The sequence below is a fragment of the Amphiprion ocellaris genome, chromosome 18 (genome assembly GCF_022539595.1).
Source record: "Amphiprion ocellaris isolate individual 3 ecotype Okinawa chromosome 18, ASM2253959v1, whole genome shotgun sequence".
NCBI lineage: Eukaryota > Metazoa > Chordata > Actinopteri > Pomacentridae > Amphiprion > Amphiprion ocellaris.
In genome coordinates this window covers 30,794,919-30,818,159 of record NC_072783.1, presented here as the reverse complement: position 1 = coordinate 30,818,159, position 23,241 = coordinate 30,794,919, and the positions used below count along the sequence as shown (strand labels likewise).

The 23,241-nt window shown below is 38.8% G+C and overlaps 2 protein-coding genes across 5 annotated transcripts in view; one reads left to right on the top strand and one right to left on the bottom strand.

Moving 5' to 3' along the window:
- Window positions 1-12,515, top strand: part of LOC111567846 (paired box protein Pax-2a-like) — a 33,022-nt gene extending 20,507 nt beyond the window's left edge. For 2 of the 4 annotated variants that reach the window (XM_035947702.2, XM_035947708.2), the window contains exons 8-10: window positions 6,663-6,764; window positions 8,836-8,922; window positions 10,610-12,515. In XM_035947702.2, coding sequence (XP_035803595.1) covers window positions 6,663-6,764; window positions 8,836-8,922; window positions 10,610-10,731 — 311 coding nt within the window. In that variant the 3' untranslated portion in view covers window positions 10,732-12,515. Of the gene's footprint in view, window positions 1-6,662; window positions 6,765-8,835; window positions 8,923-10,590 lie in introns of all 4 variants that reach the window. The other 2 variants (XM_035947706.2, XM_035947703.2) reach the window with 1 other exon arrangement.
- Window positions 6,723-23,241, bottom strand: part of fbxl15 (F-box and leucine-rich repeat protein 15) — a 54,625-nt gene continuing 38,106 nt past the window's right edge. The window contains exon 6 of the transcript XR_008599443.1: window positions 6,723-6,843. The gene's annotated coding sequence lies outside the window, so the exon portion shown is untranslated. The remainder of the gene's footprint in view (window positions 6,844-23,241) is intronic.

Sequence of the window (23,241 nt, the reverse complement as noted above, 5' to 3'; positions counted from 1 at the left end):
AATGGCTGAGTATTACAGTTTACTTGCCAGCGATAAGCTTACCAGAGGAGTTTTAAGCCATGCAAAAAGTAGTAAATTATCTGCAGTATTTAGGCCCAGATCCAATTTCAAATTAATTGTGTCTTTACGGGGGAAAGAACTGGAGATTATGTTCATCCTTAAAATGTTTTTCGAACACCAATTAAAACGCCTACAGTTATTGATCTTGTTGATTTTATGTCCTGGAATTTGCATAATCTATTAAAAATGAATGATTCATGAACTGCTCATTGCCAGAGATCGGGATTCTCAGTGAACTGAATGACTTGAGAGATAGAAATCTTTTGTGTCCTCTGCTTATCCTATTAAGGCTCAAAAGTACCTGCAAAGCAGCCTCAAATAAGAAAGGGATTTAAGGGCATTGTGCACATCATCGAAATTCAGAGGCAAGAAGCCACTTCCATTAAAACTGTTTTTTTCTCTCCCTTTCCTCCACATTAATGCTGTATTACCTGCTAAATAGTCCCTCTTACCCCATAAAAACACCAAAGGGTTCCCTGAATGTGTGGATAGGACAATTGCATATTGTGAGGTAATTTCTATTGTTGATATGGGAAGTAATTTCTTTGATGAATTCCCTCCGAGAGATGGATTTCATCTCAAGTGCTTCTTATTCTTGTTCATTCAAACTGCTTAAAATTCAAATAGTGTGAGCTGTGGGTGAATTTATGAATAGCGGAGGGAGGAGCTCAGAACTTTTTCTGTGTATTTTGAGAAATAAATGGAGAGATGGCCTCGATACGGCCAATTGTCCACTATTTCTATAGAGAGTTTCTGTATTTTCCCGACATTAGTCAGAGCCCACCTGTTTTTCTTGATGGTGCTTCAGACTTAAGAGCCACCTTCGAGCGGCGAGCACATTTCCCTGAGCATTCAGTGGGAGTTTTACACGTCTCCACTCAGTCACTGCATACTGAAGACTCTTTAAGCATATTCCCTGCTGGGCCTGTTAATGGAGGCCTCGGAAGGCTTAAAACCCCTCAGTCAATGACACCTCTCCTCCTCCTCAAGGAACTGCTGCTGCACACTCCTTTATCCCTTCCTCTTATTCTCGGAAATAAAAACTTCATCCAGCTACCCACACTTAGCATCCAATTAAGGTGAGTGAGTGCACCCAGGGTGAACTACGCTAGAAGTACCGAGACCCGCCGTTGTCCAGTGAGCAGCGAGCAACGATCAGACAGCGAACCTGCCACCAGTGATGTGTGGCCTCATGACAAACCGCCGGCGTGTCTCCCCACAGGGGGAAACGCAGGCTCCGAAATTAATGCTTATTTCGTCTTCACAAAAGCAAACTAACCTTTGAGCACACATTTGATAATGAATGACTTTCAGCCGGTGTTTGGGGAATTAAAGCAATTTGGCTCTCCAAACATTCTTTACTTAGTTGTAATTAATTAGGGTGCTGAGATTTTTTGGCTGGTGATAAATTGCCCCATTCTGCATATAGCCTAGAAAATGGAGGTCAAAGATTTTTGGTTGTTGTTGTAGCAAACATGAAGGTGTCCCTGTCATGCTAAATTTAATACTCTTGCAAGCAAAAGAGTCATTCACAAATGACTTTGTTCGCGTGCCAAATAAAGAGAAGGTCACAGCTTTCCTGTTTGTGTTTTAAGAAAGCAAGCAGATGCAAAAGCGTGATGTTTCTTGCCGTGAATCAAAAGTTTTTTTGTGGTAAAATAATTGCATGACGTTTTCAGCCGCTCTGTCAGTCTCAGATGTTGAAGTCAGATATTTCAAGTCACACCACCAGCAAGAAATAGTCCATTTCTCCCGCTCAGCTACAAGCCACTTCTCAAATTAAGACAGAAATCAACAGGCTTTTTGTTAAACAGCAAACCAACAAAAATCTTTGAATTGATTTTCGTGGGTTGGGCAAAGAAAAAGAGGGCAAGGGGAAAATAAATAGCTTGATTTGCTGGCGTTCAATCTAAGGAGACCGTCAGAGGAAGCAGACAATATAAAGAAGCCCATCTTTTAATGAGAATCTGGACCCACATCTCTGTTGTAAAAACAACAAAGGCTTGGAAGCAGCTAATGAGGCTATCATTGCTGTACAGAGAGTTCTCGGAATCGGCGCCACTCTGAAAGAGGGCTTTAAAGGGGACATAAAGCAACAGTCACAGAGCTGCTGGCAGTCACTGCCAACTGAATATACAAAAACAAGATCCAACACGAGCTGCTCTGATGGCGAACACTTGAGCATACGTGGATTTATGTTTGCATGATTTTTTATCGGGTTGAGTGAAACTTTTACTTTCATATTTTGCATTTTAAAATAATAGCTTCTGCTTTTACTTGGTTACCCGGAACAAAAAATATGTTAAAAAGTGTCTTATTGATGCTATTCAAGGTCAGAATGAAGGTGGAAGTTTCCAGTGAGGGTTAAGTTAAAAGTATTGATGCACTGGATCGGTATCAGAGCTGATATTGATGAAGTGACCAGCCCACAGTAAATACAGTTTCTTAATGATTCATTGATGTTATCCAACTCTCAGATGGCTATTTTATTCACCTTTTAAGTAAGATAGCTAAACTTAAAATCTCAACTTAAAGCTGGGATGTTCACAGCATCCATCAGAGAAACATAGAGACAAAAATCTTGATCCCAGAATTGATATCTGATCGATTTTTGACAATCAACAGTGGATAAAGTGCAAGTGGTATATTTAACTTTCAGAAAAACGCATTTCTTGCTTTGCTGTGTTGCTATATTATAAAGAAATTTAATTAGATGCTACAGTAAAAACAAAGGAAACTTGGGGTCATTATGTACTTCAGAAGCTAATGAAGAGATAACAGTATTTACTTTTATTAAACATGCAAGTCAGCTGTAGCTGCTGCAATAATAATGAAGAAAAGATAGGGTTAGTGTGTTGCAGAGACAGTTAGACAATAGTTACCAGTGTCTACACACACACACACACACACACTCATACACAATGGCTTCACCCCTGCTGGACCCCCCACCTACAGTACTCCCACGGCTCCCTTTGACTTATGTGCACTGGCTTGTGGCTAACTAATTCCTATTATAAATGAAAGGTCCGGCATGACCTCACTCTTCTCTGTAAAGCTCTTTAACTCTGCAGCCCCAGAGTCTGAGCGCTTTAAGCGAAAGACACATCTCACCAGGCGCTCGTACAATATAGCGATCAGCGCTGAGATTTGCTAACAATAGAGAACAGTTGTTCGACATTAGATTGAATCGTTTCTTTATCAGACAATTCATGACCAAGAGTGGAAACATTCTTTCTCTTAGCTTAGTAGGGGAAAATTCACTTAGATTTGTCTTTTCTGTAATATTTTACAGCTTTGCAGTTTTTTTTCTTAATCTCTCCATAGTTGAACAATAGGCTTGAGCTGGATCTGCACCATAATTTGCCAAGAGCATCTCTTAGAACTTTGTGTGGTAGAAATGTGATGTTTCAGAAAGACACAAACACATTTCCTGATGAGTTTGCAGGCCTGCATTAAAATAAAACAGATTCAGATAGAATTTCTGCTGGTGGAAGATGTTCAGATCATTTATTCAAGTAAAACTACCAAATGCACAATGAAAAAATCTTGCAAATAAAACTATATGTAAGTAGATGTGTGAAGTGTGTGAAGGGAAAGAAATGTAAAGGTATCAGATGGTTATTATGCAGAATGGTTCCTTTTGGAGCAGTACATTGATATTTGTTGTACATGGTAGATTATGTGTCCTGCTTTAACATGTAAACAGGATTTTAATAATGCATCAGGTCAGCAGGTCAGGGTGGAGCTATTTTTTTTAATACTTTTTGTAAACTTTATTACATTTTTGGCATTGCATCATGTTCTATTAGCAGGTCATGTAAAATGTTTGCATGTAAAAGCTTAAACTGCACTGTAACTATACATTTAAAGCACATTTAGTGGAGTAAACAGTGAAATTTGAGGGAACAGCTTTGAAAATTATGAGAACTTTTACATATGTTGGTAGAGACACATTCCTGTCTCTGTTGGTATTTAGGGATTTAAAAAAGACCTTCATTCATCCACACTCATGTTACATTAAGGAGGAGCCTTCTACAGCTTCTATGGCTCCTTTAACCCCCAGCACCACCTTCACCTCCTCTTCCTCCTCCTCCTCCTCCTCCTCCTCCTCCTCCTCCTCCTCCTCATCCTGCCTGGCAGACCTCAGCCTTGTGCACCTTCATCCCTGCCATCCTGCCTCTCAACAACCTTTTCACACCCCTGCCCCAGTAGTAGCATCTATAATTAAACAACTAGGTTGCTCATTATAATGTTACAGCTATATAATTAATGTTTTAATGTTGATATATATTTGCCAGTGTTTTATTTGCAAAGTTAATCACTGAAGCATGTTCCTGTGTAATACAAATGTCTTTTGTACTTGGAAGAAAAAGTGCAGCTTTAATGTTGTTTTCTCTGTGCAGTATGAAGCATGAAGACTGTTTCTGGACTATTTTTTGTTTGTTGATTTTTTTCACTCTTTATGGAGTATTTTTGCTTTGCATATACTAGGGAGACAAAATATTAAGTTCGAGTTACAGATCCTTGAAAAATGAGAGCTTTTAGGTGTAGTGCAGGGCGCAAAATCAAAGCCAGCTGGAGAAAACAGTGTTCCTAACAGACAAGAAATTAAAGTTTGTAAAAAAAGATTGAAAAAAAACCTACAACCATTAAAACACAGTGATCTACAAGCAAATGCTCCACGATAAAATGAGTAAATGAAGACTTGACCTGGGCAAAACAAAAGGCCAAATCATTCTGGATGATCATTAGAGAGTTTCTCTGTTTCTGTTTTTTGTGTGTGTGTGTGTGTGTTTATAAAGGCAACAACATGGACAACTGTTGTCTTGTGGCGTTATGGTGCATTTCATCCACTGGTTCCTCATTAAAGCTCCATTGGGAGATGATTCTCCCTCTGAGTCCGAGTGGCCCTCACAGCTGACAATATAGCAGGGGCCTCTGTTGCCCCGGCCGCTGTGCAGATTGGGGTTACATGCTGTCGTCCGAGTGTCCCTGTGGCCAGCGAGGACAGCCCAACCGTCACTCTCAATTACAGAGCTGAATATCTGCAGCCAGACGCTTTGCAGAGGGGCCTGCGTGTTCTGCCTTTACAGAGAAGACAGCAGCTTCATGGGGTTCCGTTCAGAAAAGGCTGCCATATTTAGGCAAGTTTGAGCCATTTAATGAGGAGACGTATTTATCTGACTAGAATTCAGCTGTTGAATAGTTTTGAGTCCCCCAGTTGGAGACGCTTACTGGTGTTGAGTAACATGTTTACGGGACAAGCGTTTGACTCTGGCAGGTTGAATGTCTACTGCGGTGAAACTGTAGAAGTTTTGGTGTTGACTGACTTGAGGTGGTGGTGAGGAGTGATGATGTTCACAGTAAATGGTACATTTACAACAAAAATACAGGCTGTTTTTGTGTAATTGCAAGAGTTGGTTTGCACTTGGAGAATGGCGCACAAAAAGGAGAGGTGAAAAGCTACAAAGCACACTTAAATGTAACTTTTTAACTACACTACTTTTCTATTTTATAGCAACACCTACTTATATTCACTTGGCAGATTTGGAATTTACACATAAATCATATGATCAGGTTAGAAAAAAATGAAATTTTAACTCAATATCTTCTTTTTTAAGCTGCTGCTACATTATAATATTGTTTTTATTACATGTATCAGATACAGTTGAGGCAATTTTGTCATAAACGTACATAACAATGTCAAAGCAGCCAATCAAAGTCTTATTTTAATGTGCTATCACAATGAAAGCATTTGCTTTTATCATATGTATCAGATTCAAATGAGCCCATAAAGTCAAAAAAAGTATATAACTATCTCAAAGCAGCCACTCCTTTGGCTTTGTATATGTAGTTTTACATTTCCATTTACTGATTATATATTTATACAGAAGAGCATTTTACCTCCTAATTGAAAGATGGAAATAGCTCTTCTACTATTTTTCCACCTGAATAGTCGTATTTTAATGCATTATCACAATAAAAGCACAGTGGAATTTTTCAGGTTGCTATTCACTTTCAGCAGAACATCTGGAAAGAAAATAACAATCAAAATAGAAAACATGGTGCTACCACATTGGGATTTTGCTTTTATTATATGTGCCAGATACAAATAAGCCAAAAATGCCATACATGCGCATGATGTATATAATTTAGATTTCACTTTACTTATGTAAGTTTATGTTGTCTTAATTTTACTGCTTAAGGATGGAAATGTTTCTTCTATTATTTTTCCATCCAAAAAGTTGTATTTTAATGCATTATCACAATAAAAGCACTGTGATTTTTTTCAAAAAATCTTTTATGAAGGATGGAATCAGCGTAAAATCTCCATTAAACACTCACACTAACTGTCTGAACCCGAGTTCCTACTATTATCCATGTACTTTTGCATTTAGTTGTTATGCACTAAAAGATTGACCAATTTAGATATTCTATTCTACTCTATTCTATTCTTTTCTATTCTATTCTATTCTATTCTAAACTTGTCATTTACTTTCACCAGAGCACCTTCAAACTTCAGAATTGGTTTGTCCGTGTCACAAAGTAAAACCCAACATCCCCTTTTGACAGCTCTTTTGTGTTCTGTTTTGTCTCTGCAGGTCGGGATATGGCCAACACAACCTTACCTGGTTACCCCCCTCACGTCCCCCCCACAGGCCAGGGCAGCTACCCGACCTCCACACTCGCTGGAATGGTTCCTGGTGGGTGAGAGGCTTCGTATTCGGTCATTAGGGCCCATTTAACAGGTGGCGTTGCCCTCAACGGGAACATGTGTAGGAGCTGAGAAGCAGAGTGAACAGAGAGGCTTTAGCGGCAAATTATGCACAGAGGCGATGAATATTGACCCGCCGAGTAAAAGAGGCGCACACATCCTCGTATTAGCTGTATGATTGGATTAGACAAGCTGAATAAGTGATCAGAGAGGACAGTCTTCCTTCCTGCTTCTCCTCTCCAGGCCCTTATTGGCTCGTTATCTCCCCGCGTGGCCGTCCTCGCTGGCCTCCATAAACAGCACCGGCACCAGCCCTCCCCAAGCCTCTGCGCTCCAGAGCATATCCCCTTTCCCCTCCTCTACTTAACCTGCAGTTCAGGTTCACGGCAAACAGTTAAGGGTCAAAAGGCAGAGGCATGGGAGCCCGGTAAATATTCAAATCGCTGTCTCTCTCAGGAGGTCAGGCCTGTGTTTGCCTGCCAGGAAACAGGGCAAAAGATGCAGCTTTTTGGTTGCTGGCTTCCAGCATCACCGCTTTCTGCAAGCTTTGATGTGAACCACACGGACAGACAGAGAAGGGGGGGGAAACCAGTGGAGTGTGTGCTGTGTTAGCATATCATTTACCAATCATGCAACCCATCACAGACTCTGGTTTTTCCTCTAGTTTTCCTCCATTATAAAGAACTGCCATAACATGTTTCATTATCGGACAGGGAGGTAATATTTAGTTTCCATTTTGTGATTTTTTTTTTTGTTTTGTTTTGTTTTTGTCTGGTAGTTAGCAGGTAATCTTAAAAAGAAACATGCATTTGAATGAAACTTGGTGGTAAATTAGATCTTAGAACATGGAGAAACTGCTTTTGCGAAGGTTTTATAGAGGATTTTTAAAGGGGCAGTTCATGCAAATTGCAAATTTTAGTGATGGTGGCATCTTGTCCTGCACATAGTTTGATTAGTCTATGCAGATATTTAGATATGTCTCAGTTTTCTGTACTCTTTTGAATCATTTATTATTATTATAATTATTATGTTTTCTATGATGTCAAGTCATGTTTTTGTATTGACCTGAATTGAATTTAAATATATGCCATGTTTATCCAGTTGTGTTTGGTGCATATTTGAATATTTCTGATACTAAAATGACTCTGATGATTTGGAGTATTTTAGTTTTTCTTTCCACGTTTGTTATGCAAATATAGCCATATTCTAATTTCTTTTCCAAACAGTTGAATCCATTTAATAGCGACCACTAAAAAACAAAGAGACACGTGGGAGCACCCGGTGGCAGCACAGTCCAGATTTACTTTAGGATTTTGGCTAATAAAACTGTTAAACCATGTGGGTGGAAAAGAGTCAAGTCAAACATACTTTTACTTTCCATTTGTTCTTATGTGGCGTCCAGCAAAAGATGAGGACCTTAATCCCATGGCTTGTGGTTTTGTGTTACAACCGATTCATCTTATACACAACCGCTAAGATTTAGTGACAGGCGCAAAATACTGTTAAAGCAAAGCCATTTCTCACCAGCTTCATATAAAATCGAGCCTTTATTGTCTCGTAAAAGGAAGAAACGTGTTGAACCAACAGCAGTGCTCGCTGACATAGTCCACGTTACTTCCCCTCTGCAATGTAATTTCTGTTGCAAGGGGCACCAGATCCGGGGGGGGGGGCTTCAGATTGGAAGACGTTAAAAAAAAATTCCTCCAAGAAAGGCTGCAGGATTTATTGCAGCATATCAAAAATGTATGCATGAAGCTGTTTATTACCACTCTGTATTTATTAGACTGGTTTGGAATATACTGGAGGAAGAAGAATGGGTAGATATCCATAAATGGGACAGGGAAAGCCGCCTTCACTGTCACATCCTGTATTGTTCAGTGTTGCATAACTTAAGTGAAATGAAAAAGAAATAAATTACTTGCTTGACTGGCCGCACATCGATGACTATCATTTCCACCCTCAAATTGCATCCTGTTTTGAAAGACGAGAAATGAATGCATGTGAAGGGGTAATGGTTTGACGCGTTGAAATGCTAATTGATTTGTTGTTTTGTTTTGCAGGGAGTGAGTTTTCGGGGAACCCCTACAGCCATCCGCAGTACACGACCTACAATGAAGCCTGGCGATTCAGCAACCCAGCATTACTAAGTGAGTAGAGGCACTTGATGAAAGTGATTAAATGACCATTTAGTAAATCCCTCCCTGAAATAAAGAGAGATTGTCCAATTGTGGCCTTAGCAACCAAACGCTTCGGATTTCAGGCTTTGGATTCTTCCACATGTCAAAACAGTGTGAATAGGGCACTAATAAGAGCAGTGATATGTTTTTTGAGATTTTTAGTGGAAGAAATGGAATAAAGTGTGTCTCAATCTACTGTAATGCAAGCTTTAATTGGTACCATGTCCCACTAACTAGCTTATTATTAATAGTTTACCAAGTGTTACATCTGAAGCCAAAAACGATAGTGGAAAAAACTGCTATTGTAATATTTTGGTTGTTTTTGCAACCAGACTACTTCGATAACTCTATTTTTCTGAGTCTTTTTTGAGTGAGAAATAGTTTTTATTTTCCTTTAGATGGCATTCAGATCTGGCTTTGCACTCATCATACAGAGCTTTGTGGTGTGGATTTATACGTCAAACTAATTAGTCGTGTACTAGTAACAACTGCAAGACACTGCCAACAGAGTAGTTGTTTTTGGGCAACATAATTCTTTCTGTAACTGAAATATTTCCACTGCTTTAAATTCAATGTAGTGCTGTATTCCTGCTAATGTCCAAACTCTGCCTTAAAAAACCTTAATAACCTGAATTTAGTGCATCTCTTACAGGCAAACCATAAATAAAATCGTAGCCAAAACACTTCACTTTCTAATTTGCTCATCAATAGACACAACAACTTGTGGGTTTTGGGAGATACTAGCTAGATGGTCGTGCACAGAGAAGCCTCTAGTCTCCGTAGCTAGAGATCATTCTTAAAGTACTTTCGATTGTAATCTTAAAAGTTACAATTTATTATTTGGAAAAGGTACTTAAACGAAGCAAAATCAGCAAACTGGTTTATGGTAGAACAGCAGCCCGATCCAACATCTTTCAAAGGACTAATAGCTCTACACTGTAAAAAGAACTACTTTGTTGGTGTTTCATGTTTTCTGCATGGATCATGGATCTAGGATGGTAGCTATTTACCTGTAGCATGTAGCTTTAGCTTCAGGTAATTATTAGGACATCATGTGTTGAGCCATCAAGCTACAGATTTATGACTCTTGTCTTCAATAGTCATTTGCAAATCTTAAAAAGTTAAACTGAAACACGATCCGATTCGATACTTTAATGTCATTCACAACATGGACCATGAGGAACGAAATACAGTCCTCAGGTCTTGGCCCTAGCAAAAACAGCAATAATAATCAAGTAAATAATAAGATAGAGGGATGTTTTTCAGCTAGCATGCACCTAGCATTAGTTTGATTTACTAGCTAGCAAGCTATAGCTGCAAAACGAGTCTTTTTTGCATGTAAAACTGAATGAAAGTCCTGCATTTGTTGGTTTCTGTCAGGAATCACTGATTGTCCAACATTCTGAAAAATCTGTGTTTATTTAGCTACTATTATCACTGTTGGCTGCATTATATGCCACGCCAGTGTGGAAACGTTGACAGTCGTAGCAGTAACTGTAACTTTGGGGGGCATGGTTTGACAAATTTTGATGCGTTTGTTTGAATGGTGTGTGTTAGCCGAATACCTAATGTCTAGTGGTGCAACAGTAAAAACTGTATTTGTTGTTTCAAATGGCTCGTTCTTCTGTTAACTTTCAGGTTCCCCTTATTATTATAGTGCCGCATCGAGAGGCTCCGCCCCTCCCACTGCTGCCACTGCCTATGACCGTCACTAGTTACCATGGAAACCAAATCAACCTGCAGGACCATGGCCTCAGCCTCCATATTGCCCCGGTGTGAGCGGCATGGTCCACTGGACACTGAGCAACTGCGCATAAAATGTTCCCGGCTCACACAATAAGAAACTTAAGGGTTTTTTTGAGGGGATTCAAGATGACTTCTGTCTTCTCTCTCTGTCATCGCAGCTTTTTTGGACACTCAAAGCCAAAAGAAATAAATAAATCTCCAAGACATCACCAAGGACACTGAAAGACACACATGATGACACTTGTGGCTCATAACAGTGGTTTAAAAAAAGAGAGAAAAAAAAGAAAAAACAAAAATATCCAGAATTTATTTTCCCTTCTAGCAGTGTCGCAGTTTCATCCCATCGTGGATCAATACTGTACATTCCTTTTCTTGATGGCTCTCTGCAGGGACACTGTTCGGAGCTTAAAATGTAGCAGCAGCCTTTTTTTTCCTCTTTCTGTTTCCTCATTCGTCTGCCACTTGATTCAGACCAGAGGGGATTAGCAGCAGCACACGCAGGCTGTGGCAGGCTAACGTTGTTTTTACCCATTTGAACAGTCACCGACCAAACATCCAGCATGAGTAAATCGATCGCTTTTTTCGATGCCATGAGAAGATTAGGACATGTTCTCTGTGATACACAATCAAGATGTAAAAAAAAAAGAAAAAAAGGAGAAAAAAATGAAATAAATAAAGAAACATCAGTTTGAAAATAGAGGGAGCCATGACAATATAGCATCGTGGCACACCGGCTATTTGCAAGATTTCAAGAAACTAGTAAATATATTCTTAAAAATGATTTTTTTATTTCATTTTTATAATTCGTAAAAACTGCAGACTGCTTGGCTAGTGTTTTACTATGTCTTATTTGTCAGGATTCAAGAGGTCATCAGGCAAAAATCCTATTTTTTTGTGTCTTTTGTTTTGTTCATTTTGCACTATTTTGGAGGTTTGCAACACTGGAGCGTTATTATGCAGAAAAATGATGTGCATATTTGCTTTATTTCACACAAAAATTGGCTGTAAGTCTAATAAGTCTCAGTCTGAAGAAGGCACTTACAGTTTTTACAGTTAATCTCGTAATTCAAGGCCCCATCGTGTCACTGCCTTGATGTGCACTATGCTACGTTCTCACAGCTTCCATTTCTATTTAAGTTAATTAAGTCTTTGGCATTACAACCACAGAAAAAGGATACAACAGCCATCCCGAGTCGAACCATGTTTCATTGTTTGTCTAGTTTGATAACAGAAGCGGCCAGATTCACTCCGACTCTGGCGACTCCAATAACATCAAAAAGCAGGGCGACAATTTCAGCTAAATGCCTTAAACACGTTCCTCCTTCCTCAACTTTAGCTCCCTCACATGTTTCAGGCCAAGTCATTACTTTGAATCAAGCTGAACTGATGGTTTTCTTTTCTTCATCTGTCAAGTGAATGTATTTTGCATTTGCCAAAGACTTAGTTCTTGTTAATGTTTATTTACAGGCCGCCTATTATATGCATCATGAGAGCAGTATTATTATTATTATTGTTATTATTATTAGGAGAAAAAAAAGCCCACATTGTTCATGAGGAAAAGTCTATGTATAAATTCTATGCAGTGCAGAGATGGTCATCATATGCATATTCAGCTGTAAACCTAAAGGTAGGTGGAGTTTATTTAATGTTATGTTATTTACAAATTGTTCATTTTGTAGAGGCATTTTTTTGTGTGTGATGTGAAGACACTTCTCTGTAAATACAGTAAGAAAAAATGTCTTTCATGTTCATGGTTATTATCACTTTCATTATGCTGGTATCACTTGTACAATAATAAAAGTGTCTGAAATCTTTTACGCAAAAGGACCTGCATGGTGTTTCTGATCAGCTCAGCTCTAACGATTAATCACTGACGTAAGATATCAAGATATTAGATATTAAGAAAACAGGTTGGAGCTACTCAGATGTGAGGATTTGCTCTTTTATATCACTGTAGAGTACATTTTTTGAGATTTTATTCATTTTTTTTACTTTTTCCAGACAAAAAAGCAACCTAAAGACCTCGATTTGGACACAAAAATTTATGCTAGATGTTTTTTTTCACGGTATTTTCAGATCATTATTTGGACTAATATCCTTATACATCCTATATTATACAGATATTAGAAGTCCTCGGCTTTATTTCTTCATTGTTATACTGACCAATTGGGAAAAACAGAACATGTTTTTGCTAAACTGATCAATCAATAAATCAATATTAGGTTAAGAATAACACCTGATTTAATTCCGTACTGTATAAACATTTAATACCTGTGTTTGTATTTCTACTACATTACAATTAACTTGTACAACATATGAACTAAGTTCATAAAATATCACTTATTGTTATAAATTCAAGTGCTCCACTGTACATAAAGTAGCTAAAGTCAGATCCACACTGATGAACCATGACGCTAAATTTTACATAAAAGTGCACCAGTAACAATAATTCAGTGATATGTTATTTAATAATACAGCTATGACATGATGTGATTTTGTTGCAAAAAATCCTTTCCTGAAAAAATTTAAATAACAGTCTAACCTTCTGAAAGCAGCAAATCTACATGATGAGCACTTTTGATAGTTTAAATATATTTGGTCTACTGCTCGTGTGTTGCTCATCTAATATTTTGAGTACAGGACATTCATTTGTGGAGTATTTTCTACTGCGGTAATTTAAAGACATTTTAAGTGTCTCATGTATTTGTCAAAAAAAAGAAGAAAAAGAAAAAGAAAGAAAAGTAAATGTCATGAGTTGGAATATAAACAACTGATGAATGATTTATGAAACTATATAATGTAGCTGTGATCATAGATATAAAGATAAATGACTACATGTATCCTTACAGCAAGGTTTTACATTTTGTGTGGGCACAAAAATGTTTAGATTGAGGGTTAATTCTATTAACTTTATTCTTATTTTTGAGAGAAAAAAAAAGGCTTCCCTACTACTGCAGATGTTACTTGAGGGTTTGATAGTGTCCAGCAAATACTTCAGTCAACTGTCATGGACAGTAAGAAGTAATTAAAAGAAAAGTTGATAGTACTAATGCAATAATATAAATAGGAAAAATCAATGCATCACTATTTGTGCTGATGTAAAATTATTATAGTTGTGTTATATTATGTTATTTAGCATCAAGAGTCTGTTTAAACTGAAAAAATAAGTAGATACTATTACACAATATACTGTAAGAAATAAAACGTGAAATAAATAAAAAATACAGATAAGTACAAAACTCCAACTACATGAATGTAAAATATGTCACAAAACACTTTCTGGTAATCACTAAAAGTTCCAAACTGCCTTTAAATCCACCATATAAAGATGTTGTCCCTGCTGAGGCATTTATAGTCTTTCAAATCTGGAGTTGTTTCGAAAACCTCAAAATAATTCTGTAATCATTCTTATTACAATAACTTCTTGATATATTTGGATTTTGAGAACTGCAGATGTCAAGAGTCACAGGGACAGATGAACCAAACAAATGAGCCAGAACTTAACTTTTACAATTTGCAGAGGTCAGATGTGCTGACAAATGATCTATTAAGTGTTTATCCTGCTTATAAATGCTACAAAGGGTGAAAATGAAGTATTACCTTGCTAAGTACACATCTGATGTCTATACATTCTGCTCAAGATGGCAAATAACCTTTTTCCTTTGTGCTGACGGTTAGAAAAAACACTGTTTGCCACAATGAATTCAGGCACTTAATGAGCCTGTTTTGAGATAAATGTATTTACTTTCCAGGTATAAAGATCACACAGCACAGACAGACTACAGTGAGAATGCCTCTGAATGTTTTCTCCATGATTTGGATCACTGAGCAGCACATAAAGTGTTTAACCTCTCCTCGCTTTGTAAAGCTGAATTAATTTTTCTAGCAGTGTGCCTGAATTCAATTTGTGCTAAGTTGCAGCGAGAGATTTATGCATGAAATCCCTCTTAGAGCTTATTTTCACTCTTTCTTTCGCTCCGTAATCCCTCCGCCACCGCCGCCTTGTATGACTTAGTTATATCATTATTGATTTACAACAAGTGGACACTGTCCTGATTAGCGGCGTGCGATTTGCAGAGGATTTGAGCTGTGCGAGCGCACGATAAAGCTGAATGTACATTTCAATGATGTCAGTCAGAACGGGACTGAATAATACAGTAATTCAGACGTCCATTTCTTGCTCCAAATACTGTTTTCGAAGTTGTTTTAATAGCACAAAAGTGACTTTAACCCTCTGGGGCTGCTTAGATAGCAGTCATATAATGGAAAGGGTATTATTAAGCCTCCATTTCTCTCCTTCTGTCACATATTTTCCCCCAAATTTCAACATTGTAAAAGGAGAAAATAAGCTTCTCTAGAGCTGAGCTGTTTTGTGCTGCACCCTGATACCTCTGGGTCCTTGAGTGGAGAGTTTTTTGCTTTGTAATTCAATTTCTCTGCCTGTTGTTTATTTCATAGCTCCCCTGTGAAGCATCAAAAGCTGATGTTCTGTCAGCCTCTAACTGTCGTATATGTTTGTCATTCACAGCCCTTGTTAAGGGGGGGTGTAGAAGAGAGAAGAAAGAAAAAAAAAGGGGGGAGCTTGACTCCTTCATCTTCCCAGCTGAGAATTCCCAGAAGCAGAATTATTCTATTTAGATGGAAACTTTTTTGTCACTTTCCTGTCTAAATTGGCATATCTGGTTCTCTCTTCTGAAACCAATAAACTGTGAACCTGGATGTATCTGTCAATCACGCTCAAACTGACTGCAGCGTGCCAGATGACAACAGCAGCATCCTCTGGAATATAAATATATATATTATTTACTGTATACATAAGAATGGATGGAGGGGGGCCGATGTGATTGGCTGCAATCAGCACCTGTCAATGCTGTTTGCTCATCAGACATTCAGCTAATAATCTGTGGAAGAAGTGCTGTTTGTCCACATAAAAAAAGTGTATTTGATTTTTTTTTTTTTAATCAGCTTAATACACGAGTGCTGAAATCTTGATATACAGTGCATTCTGGGCATAAAACCTTAATTTAATTGAGAGAAAAACCACCTTTTAATGCTCTATGTTTGGCTCTAATTGGTCCTGATTTGACAAGCAGCAGTGACCTTAATGAATTGGCTTCATTTTAGTGATTGCTCCAAGTGAAACTGAATTTTTATGCCTAAAAGTTGCTTAAGATCAAAATATTTAGATCTGGAAGGAGATTGACAATCTGTTGAATACAGTTTTTTAAAAGAAACAGAAAAAAAGCAGCTCCAACATGAGATTAAATGCAGTTTTGACAGAAAACCTTGTACTTGCAAGTATCATAATAGTTAAATTCATGGCATAACTTCGAAACCACATTGTCAGATCTAACTTTTGACCTTTCAATCCGCCTCCACGCTAACACACGCCGGCTGTAGCACTCTCCTCGGTGCGATTTGTACATCGGTTCTATGAATATGCCGCAGCAACTGAATTATAATTTGGTTACTGGTGTGTCAAATGTACAATAAATCCTCAGGATGTTATCATTTGCAGTGACACACGAAGAAGAAGACGCTGAAGGAGGGCGGGCAGGAGGGGAGGGGGATGTGGAGAAAATATGAAAATGCCTTTCACGTCTTCATATCTGAGTGGTGGTTTGGACGTTGTGAAAAGCCGGGGAATGGATCTGCTGCTTTATGTGCTGTATCTAATTGGATATGGCAGTATATAATATGATTCTCCAGTATCCATCAATTCCTGTGTTAGACCTGTTTGTATGGCCGTGTCAGTGGGGCAGCCTAGCTTGTTATGATGCCTGAGCAGCAATTATGAGGTAATTTTTGACTCTTGCTGCATGAGGCCATCCAGAGGATACTTGAGGGGAGGTTCCTAATGAGTGAGCATTGATTGATTGGACATAATAAGTGCCCTGCTTGACTGAAAGTGAGCGTGAAAGAGGGGGGGAAAGGGGGACCTGTGGGGGGTTTGGATGACAGCATATTTCCAAATGCAGCAGCTATTAGATGTGTTAGGTGAGCGCCACACCTCTGCCAAAACTGGACTGGTTGGTCGGATGGCTCAGCCCAGCGCCAAACCTCATTTACCCTTCACCAGTAAATAATTACCCTAATGGCTATTGTGTGATACATGATGCAATTAAAGCCTAATGCAATGCACCTCACTTAGTGAACGTGTCAGGTCCCGCAAAACAGGCGCCGCTGGTCCACAGCTAACAGGGCTACAGCTTACCTGACTGGCCAGTAATGGGGATATCCTCCAAAGCAGACAGAAGAGCTCCCTAATCAGCTGGATCTGTCAGGACGGCCGTGTTTGTTTGCTGCTGCTAGCTGGGAAATATTCAGCGGAGGAGGAGGAGGAGGAGGAGGAAGCGGGAATTTGATGCGGGCTATTCCTGTTAGCAAGAAAAAGAGGGGGGAAATAATGGGGGGAAAAGTGGAAGAGAGAGGGGGCAGAATCGTCAACTACCCCCCCAACCCCTCGTCTATCCTTTCTCTATAACCCAGCGTCTCCTCGCCTCCACCACCACCACCACCACCACCACCACCACCACCACACTCCCAACACCCCAGTCACTGTCAGGCCAAACACATGATGAATTGCCCTGTCAACAGAATTCATTCAGGGACCAATTAATTCAGCAGAAATGAACTAGAGCCATCAGTCGCTGAAAAACTCGGAGCAAAGAGAGCAAAGTAGCTCTCTTTGGAAGGAGGGGAGAGACAGTGTGAGGCGAAGGGGGGAGAGAGAGAGGGAGAATGAGGGAGAGGGTGCCAGGGGAGTGCAGTGGAAGTTAGCCTGACAGGAATTGGTCATTTAATGCTTTAGCGCACTGGAGACAGCCCCTGTCATAGAGGAAGCCATGACAGGACTCCCCTGGTACTTTATTTATTAATTATCCAGAGCAGCAAGGGGCATTTAACTGTCTCACTCCAGGCCTGTCAACTTGACTTCTTGTCATTTCCTTTTCTTTTTTTTCTTCCATAAACAGTTCTTTTGGAAATAAAAATCAAAACAGGGGGAAATGTAATAATTCGCAGAGCAGATAAATATTTTTGTTGCAACAGCTGTTAGGTTAAGACAGGGGAAAAAAAAGAATTCAATTGACAGAGTTCGATTCAGAAGTCCCTCTCTGAAAATTTAAACAGCCGCTCGTCATCGAAGGAAACAATATCTGGCCTTGTGTTATGGCAGCCGATCAGCTGTCGGCAGTGAAAGGGCTCCAGTGAGTCAGGTCACTCTCACGACCTCTTGACACCAAAACAACACAAACACAAACACCCGCTTAAGAATGCGTACTATTATTGGAAAAAAATGAATGCCAGCGCTTCTTTTTGTTTGCCTTTGATGCTGTAACACAAAGATGCTAGTGATAAGTGCATGTGGATCTGTGCATAAGTTTCTCTTCTTAGATGGATTCACTTTTGAAGGGATGGAAAAGGTTCAAAAGTACAATACTTTACAGGAAAGAAGGTAAGATCTGTGAAAACTCTAGTTTTTCTGTTATCTTCTACCTGGAAAATGAACTTGTGACCCCTTAGAGTCCCTTTGTGACCCCATCTTGGCATTCACTGATCTAATATACTTTCTCTGATTAACAAAAAAACACATATTCAAATCTTATATCGAAAAATTATTTCTTGATTTTGCACTTAAGTCATTCTCAGTGTTTTTAGTTATTCATAGAAAGGGATTTTTTAAATTTTAATCGTTCCATATTACTGTGCCACTGGTTTGCTATTAATTTATCTCCACAGTGTCACAAATGTCCTACACTAATTGTGCATTTGTCCAGTTTCTTTCAATAAATTGGTAATAATATCAAAATCACAGCAGCACAGAGCAATGAGAACTAATTAACGGTGTTGAAATATGAGAAAACAAGAGAAAAAAGTGATATTTTTAACATGATGAAGAGCAAGACAATTGATCATTTCCAGTGTAACACAATTTGAATTATATATGTCATGCAGATGTGTAATAGTTTGCAAGATGGTAAAAGAATCAAGAGTTTAACATGATTCCCATGTCAGGCATGTACGTAGTTTGCTTCTTCTTTATTATAATATATTATTTTTAACGTCCACTCAAGTAATCATCATTAAAATGCACCGACTGGTTGCTGTTTACATCAGAGCTTTACTTTTTTTGATGTTTTTGCTTTCTTTTAGATAATTGCCTGTTTTTCGTGCTCAGTCACCACATATAAAAGGCAAACGGTGACATGAAAGGAAGTAAAAAAATGCATAAAAGTGCTGAATAACAGCCTTTCCTTTCTAAATGTGAAACAAACAAAAAGGAAGAAGTCAATGCAGGGACTTTCACAAATAAGTTAAAAAGACCTTTGGAGCAGCAATGCATAGCCAAACTTTTCTAAAAGAATAAAAACACCAGAAAGGTTTTCTACAAAGCCAGCTACTGTCTCTCTACAGCTGATACGGTTTTGTTTTCTCTGCTGGAAACTCAATGAGTCTGCGTTTGACCTATTCAGTCAAAGGTCTGATCTTTCTCTATTGTGTTGTGTTGATCAGGTGGTAAATATTTGATGGAACCTTTTCTTTAGCACATCATGCATCTCGGTGTAACAGGAGGATGAAGGAGCAGCTGGGGAAGCTACTTACGCTATCAGGTATTCCTCAGTGAGATCAAAACAACAACCGAGAGCGAAAAACAACGTCAGGCTGCTCAAACAGCATTACAAAGCACTTTTTTTTTTTTTAATGAAACCAGCAACATGGGGGAAACTTTGTAAAAGAAAATACAGACTGTTGGATTCGCAAACCTAGAAGCACCTTGTAGCAAGTGGAGAAAAAAGTGTGTTAAGTCCAGACACGCTGGCATGAAAGCTGCAAATGAGCTGCAAGTTTTGAAACAAAGGCGATGAAATCCAGAGGAAGCCAGAAATAAGAAGATGTGCGGCAGTATATAATTAATTAAATGAGACTAATTAGGAACATGAGAGCAGGTGCCAGGCTATGGGGCTGACAGCATAGACAGCCAGACAACAGGAAGGGGAGGAAGGAAAAAAAAAGAAGAAGAAAAAAAACCTATGGGTAAGGGGTGTAACGTGACAAGAGGAGGGACAAAGCAACTTTCTGTGTTTTGTCACATGAAACCTCCAAGGAATATATGTGACAGAAATTGTAGACCCAGACACCATGGGGGTCTCTGCCTTTGTTTAAGACAGATTTTCATCTCACCAATTTGAGGGGTTGATGCAAGCAAGAGATTTTCCTCCTCATTATCCCTGCATGTGGATTGAAATAAAAAATAAAATTAAAAAAATCAGTAGTGTATGAACTACTGATTTTTCTTCTAGTGAGCAGCTCACTAGAGATGCATATAAATGATAAAGCAAAGTTTATATCACAGCTGCACTGCCATTCAAGGTCATTTTTACCACAAATCACGCCAATATCAGGACACAAAACAGTACAGTTGCATAAATAGCACACAAGATGGAAGAAAACCTTGTATTCTGGCCACAAGAACACCTCTCATCCTCTTCTTTTTTTCCTTCCTGTGGCTTCCCAACATTATGGAAAGTCCAGCTCAGATGCTCAGAAGGGGCATCAGCCTATTTTATCACAATTTGCTCACTAACCAGTTACAAATGTGGCATGTGATGACAATAATGAGGCTTGATGTCACTTAGCCTTTGGGCCGCATGTGTGTGGAATAGCAAAGCAGGATGTCAGAGAGAGCTGCAGGTCCTCCACTCCTGCACACGAGGTGACAGACACCTCGGTTAGAGAGAGAGCCGCCTCTCTAACAGCATTATAAATTACTGTAGATCCTATTTGTGTCAGTGGAGGCAAGTGAGGGGAAAATTCAACATCAGCCTATTTATTCATTTACTTATTCCCTGGCTCGGTCAGGCTGCTGTGGAGGAAGCTCTGCTGCTGCTTCGCTCTCCAGTGCCACTCTGCTTAAAGAACGAATGCTGTGTGTTTACAGCGACACATGGGCTTTTCATTTTAGATGCACCCATGATATCAGAGTCAATCAGACCAGGAAAGTGGGAGCGGAACAGGAGAGCTGGATTTTCTTCAAACAAGCTGGATGCAGTAAACACCCATCAAGTGTAAATAAAAGTAGTAAATGTAGAAGACATGTCCACAATGGTCCAAACAAGCATAAAAGACTTGTTGTTAAACGTATTCTAATTCTTCTATGTGGAAATTTATTGTATATGATGAAATAACCAAATGTGTTATCACAAATACAGTTCATATGTGTGTTTACCTCCCTGGTTAAGATCTGGTTTCATTGGTTCTGCAACTTAAATGGTAGAGTAAGTTAGAGACAGATCATGTTGATGATGAAGAAATGTTGCACCAGAATAACACAAGGTTGTTTAAATCCTGTTGTCAAACTTTATTTTTGGCAGTCAAGTGTATTGATATAATCAGAGAAGACTTCAGGAGCCTCTGAACAAAAGGTTACACACTATAAGCTTAAGCCAGTTAACACATGTGAAAGTAAAATCAATTGTAAGCTCATAGGCTATTAGGTATTCACATGTTAATTGTCTGTTAATCTCCTGTTAATGCTTAAATGTTTAATAATTCTTATGTGTTCAGAGCTACAGGTTGATTCCTGCTTAGTAATGCGAGATGTGCCTGTTGAACACTGGTTTTAATACATTTTAGCTGCTTTTTTGTGCAATTTACTATTGTTTTCCGCAAATTTGTCTGTGTTGTTAAATTACAGAAAAAAATACAGAAAAAAATAATTAATTTACATGTTAACTGTAAACACATCAAAAATCTATATTTTTACAGTGAGTGGCTGTAAAATCTCAGTTCTGCTTTGTTTAAATCAGCTAAAACTATCATTATTGTATAGATATTTGTTGTTTTTTCGCAGTTTTAAGAGTTTTGAATGCTACAGAATTCCACTGTTGTTAACATGCTCTTCCCCACTCTTCTCTACTCTCAGCTAACCGGCTCTACTCCTCTGTCGACTCGGCTGCTGTCAACTAATTTTACAGATATTTGTTGTTTTTCACAGTTTGAACAGTTTTTGAACATTACAGAATTCCACAGTTTTTAACACACTGTTTTTGGAACTTTTGCTGCTAGATTTTCAAGTTTTTTTGTTTTTGTTTTTTTTTGTTTTTTTTTTTTTTTTAAACAGATTTTTCACAGTGTACAACATGAGTCAAAAATTGAGATCTCAGGCCTTCTCAGAGGCTCCTTGGCCAACTAATGGAGGGAAATCAAGGCTGCAGATTTTTCTAAGGAGAAGCCTTATTTCATCTCGAGGAAGCTGTTCTGTTCATGGGATGTAGCAGGATTTAATTTTTTACATGGTATAGAAAACCATACTAAACTTAAGCACTTTACAAGAGTTTGTGTTTACATAATAAGTCATCATTCTTTCTTTTCTCTGGGAGGAAGAGATGCCAAACAAATTTAGTCTCTCTCACAAATTGCATTGATGAACTGTTACTCTTCATGTTGTATACAGTATTACATTTATTCAAGGTAACACAATTCCAGGCAAGTAGCCGCAACTGTTAGGGCCTCTGGTGGCCGTGTGTTCGGAAATGGACCTTGTATAGCCTCTGTTTCTGGATGGCTTGTGGAGAGTGGACTGATTACACCTGGCCGAAGACTGAGCTCCAGATCCCACCTGACACTCATGAGGAGTGATTAGCCTGGAGCTCCAGACCTCCTCCCAGCCCTGGTGCTCCACACCTCCCAGAAAACCAATCCACACCTTGGATAGGTCCGCCACCACAACTCCTCCTCCCACAAGACCCCAGCAATCACCACACATGAGTATATATCTGCAACCAAAACTCTGGTAACCACTTCAACCTGGTGCCTCGGTGTGATTTGTTTGTATTCCGGTTTTATCTGGTTCTTTGACTTAGCAGCATCCACCAGCCCTCTTTTCATTGTATTATCACTTTTCTGTTGTGTTAATTTCTTTTCCTGAACCAATAACATCTGACGATTTTTGTTACACCCAGCTGACCCTTGAGGTTAGATGGCAACAACAACACACAACTAAAATGTGACCATTAAATTGAATAAGTGCAACTTTAAGACAACAGCTAAAAAGTGAGTAAGACCAATGATTACTCTGAACTAGTGAGGCTATAAGCACATGCAGATTCTAATAATTCAAAAATGACATTAAAGTCTGGGTAAGTTTTTGAGCAGATGTTTTGTGATCAATAAACAGGCTCACCTGACTGAATGCTCAAAACAAAGTGCTAACAGTTCTTACTTTGCGTAATCAATAGCGAGTGACAGAGAATGGATTTGAGGGGGAAAAAAAGTAATTTCCCAGCTAACAACGCCACAAGTGATTTAAAGGAACAAAGTGACCGCGGCTCGATTTGCGTGGACCTGCTAATTCTCCACTCCCAAAAAAAAAAGCTAATACAGAAAAAGAGATGGAGCTTTCTTTTAATTATCAAGGGATGGCTTGGACTGTGCATCATCATTAGTTTGACTAAATAGCGTCGGTCAGTGACTCAAGTAGTGGTAAATGGCACAATTAGCAGGCTGAGCAGGGAGAGGTATATTCAATTTGAAAGCCTTCTT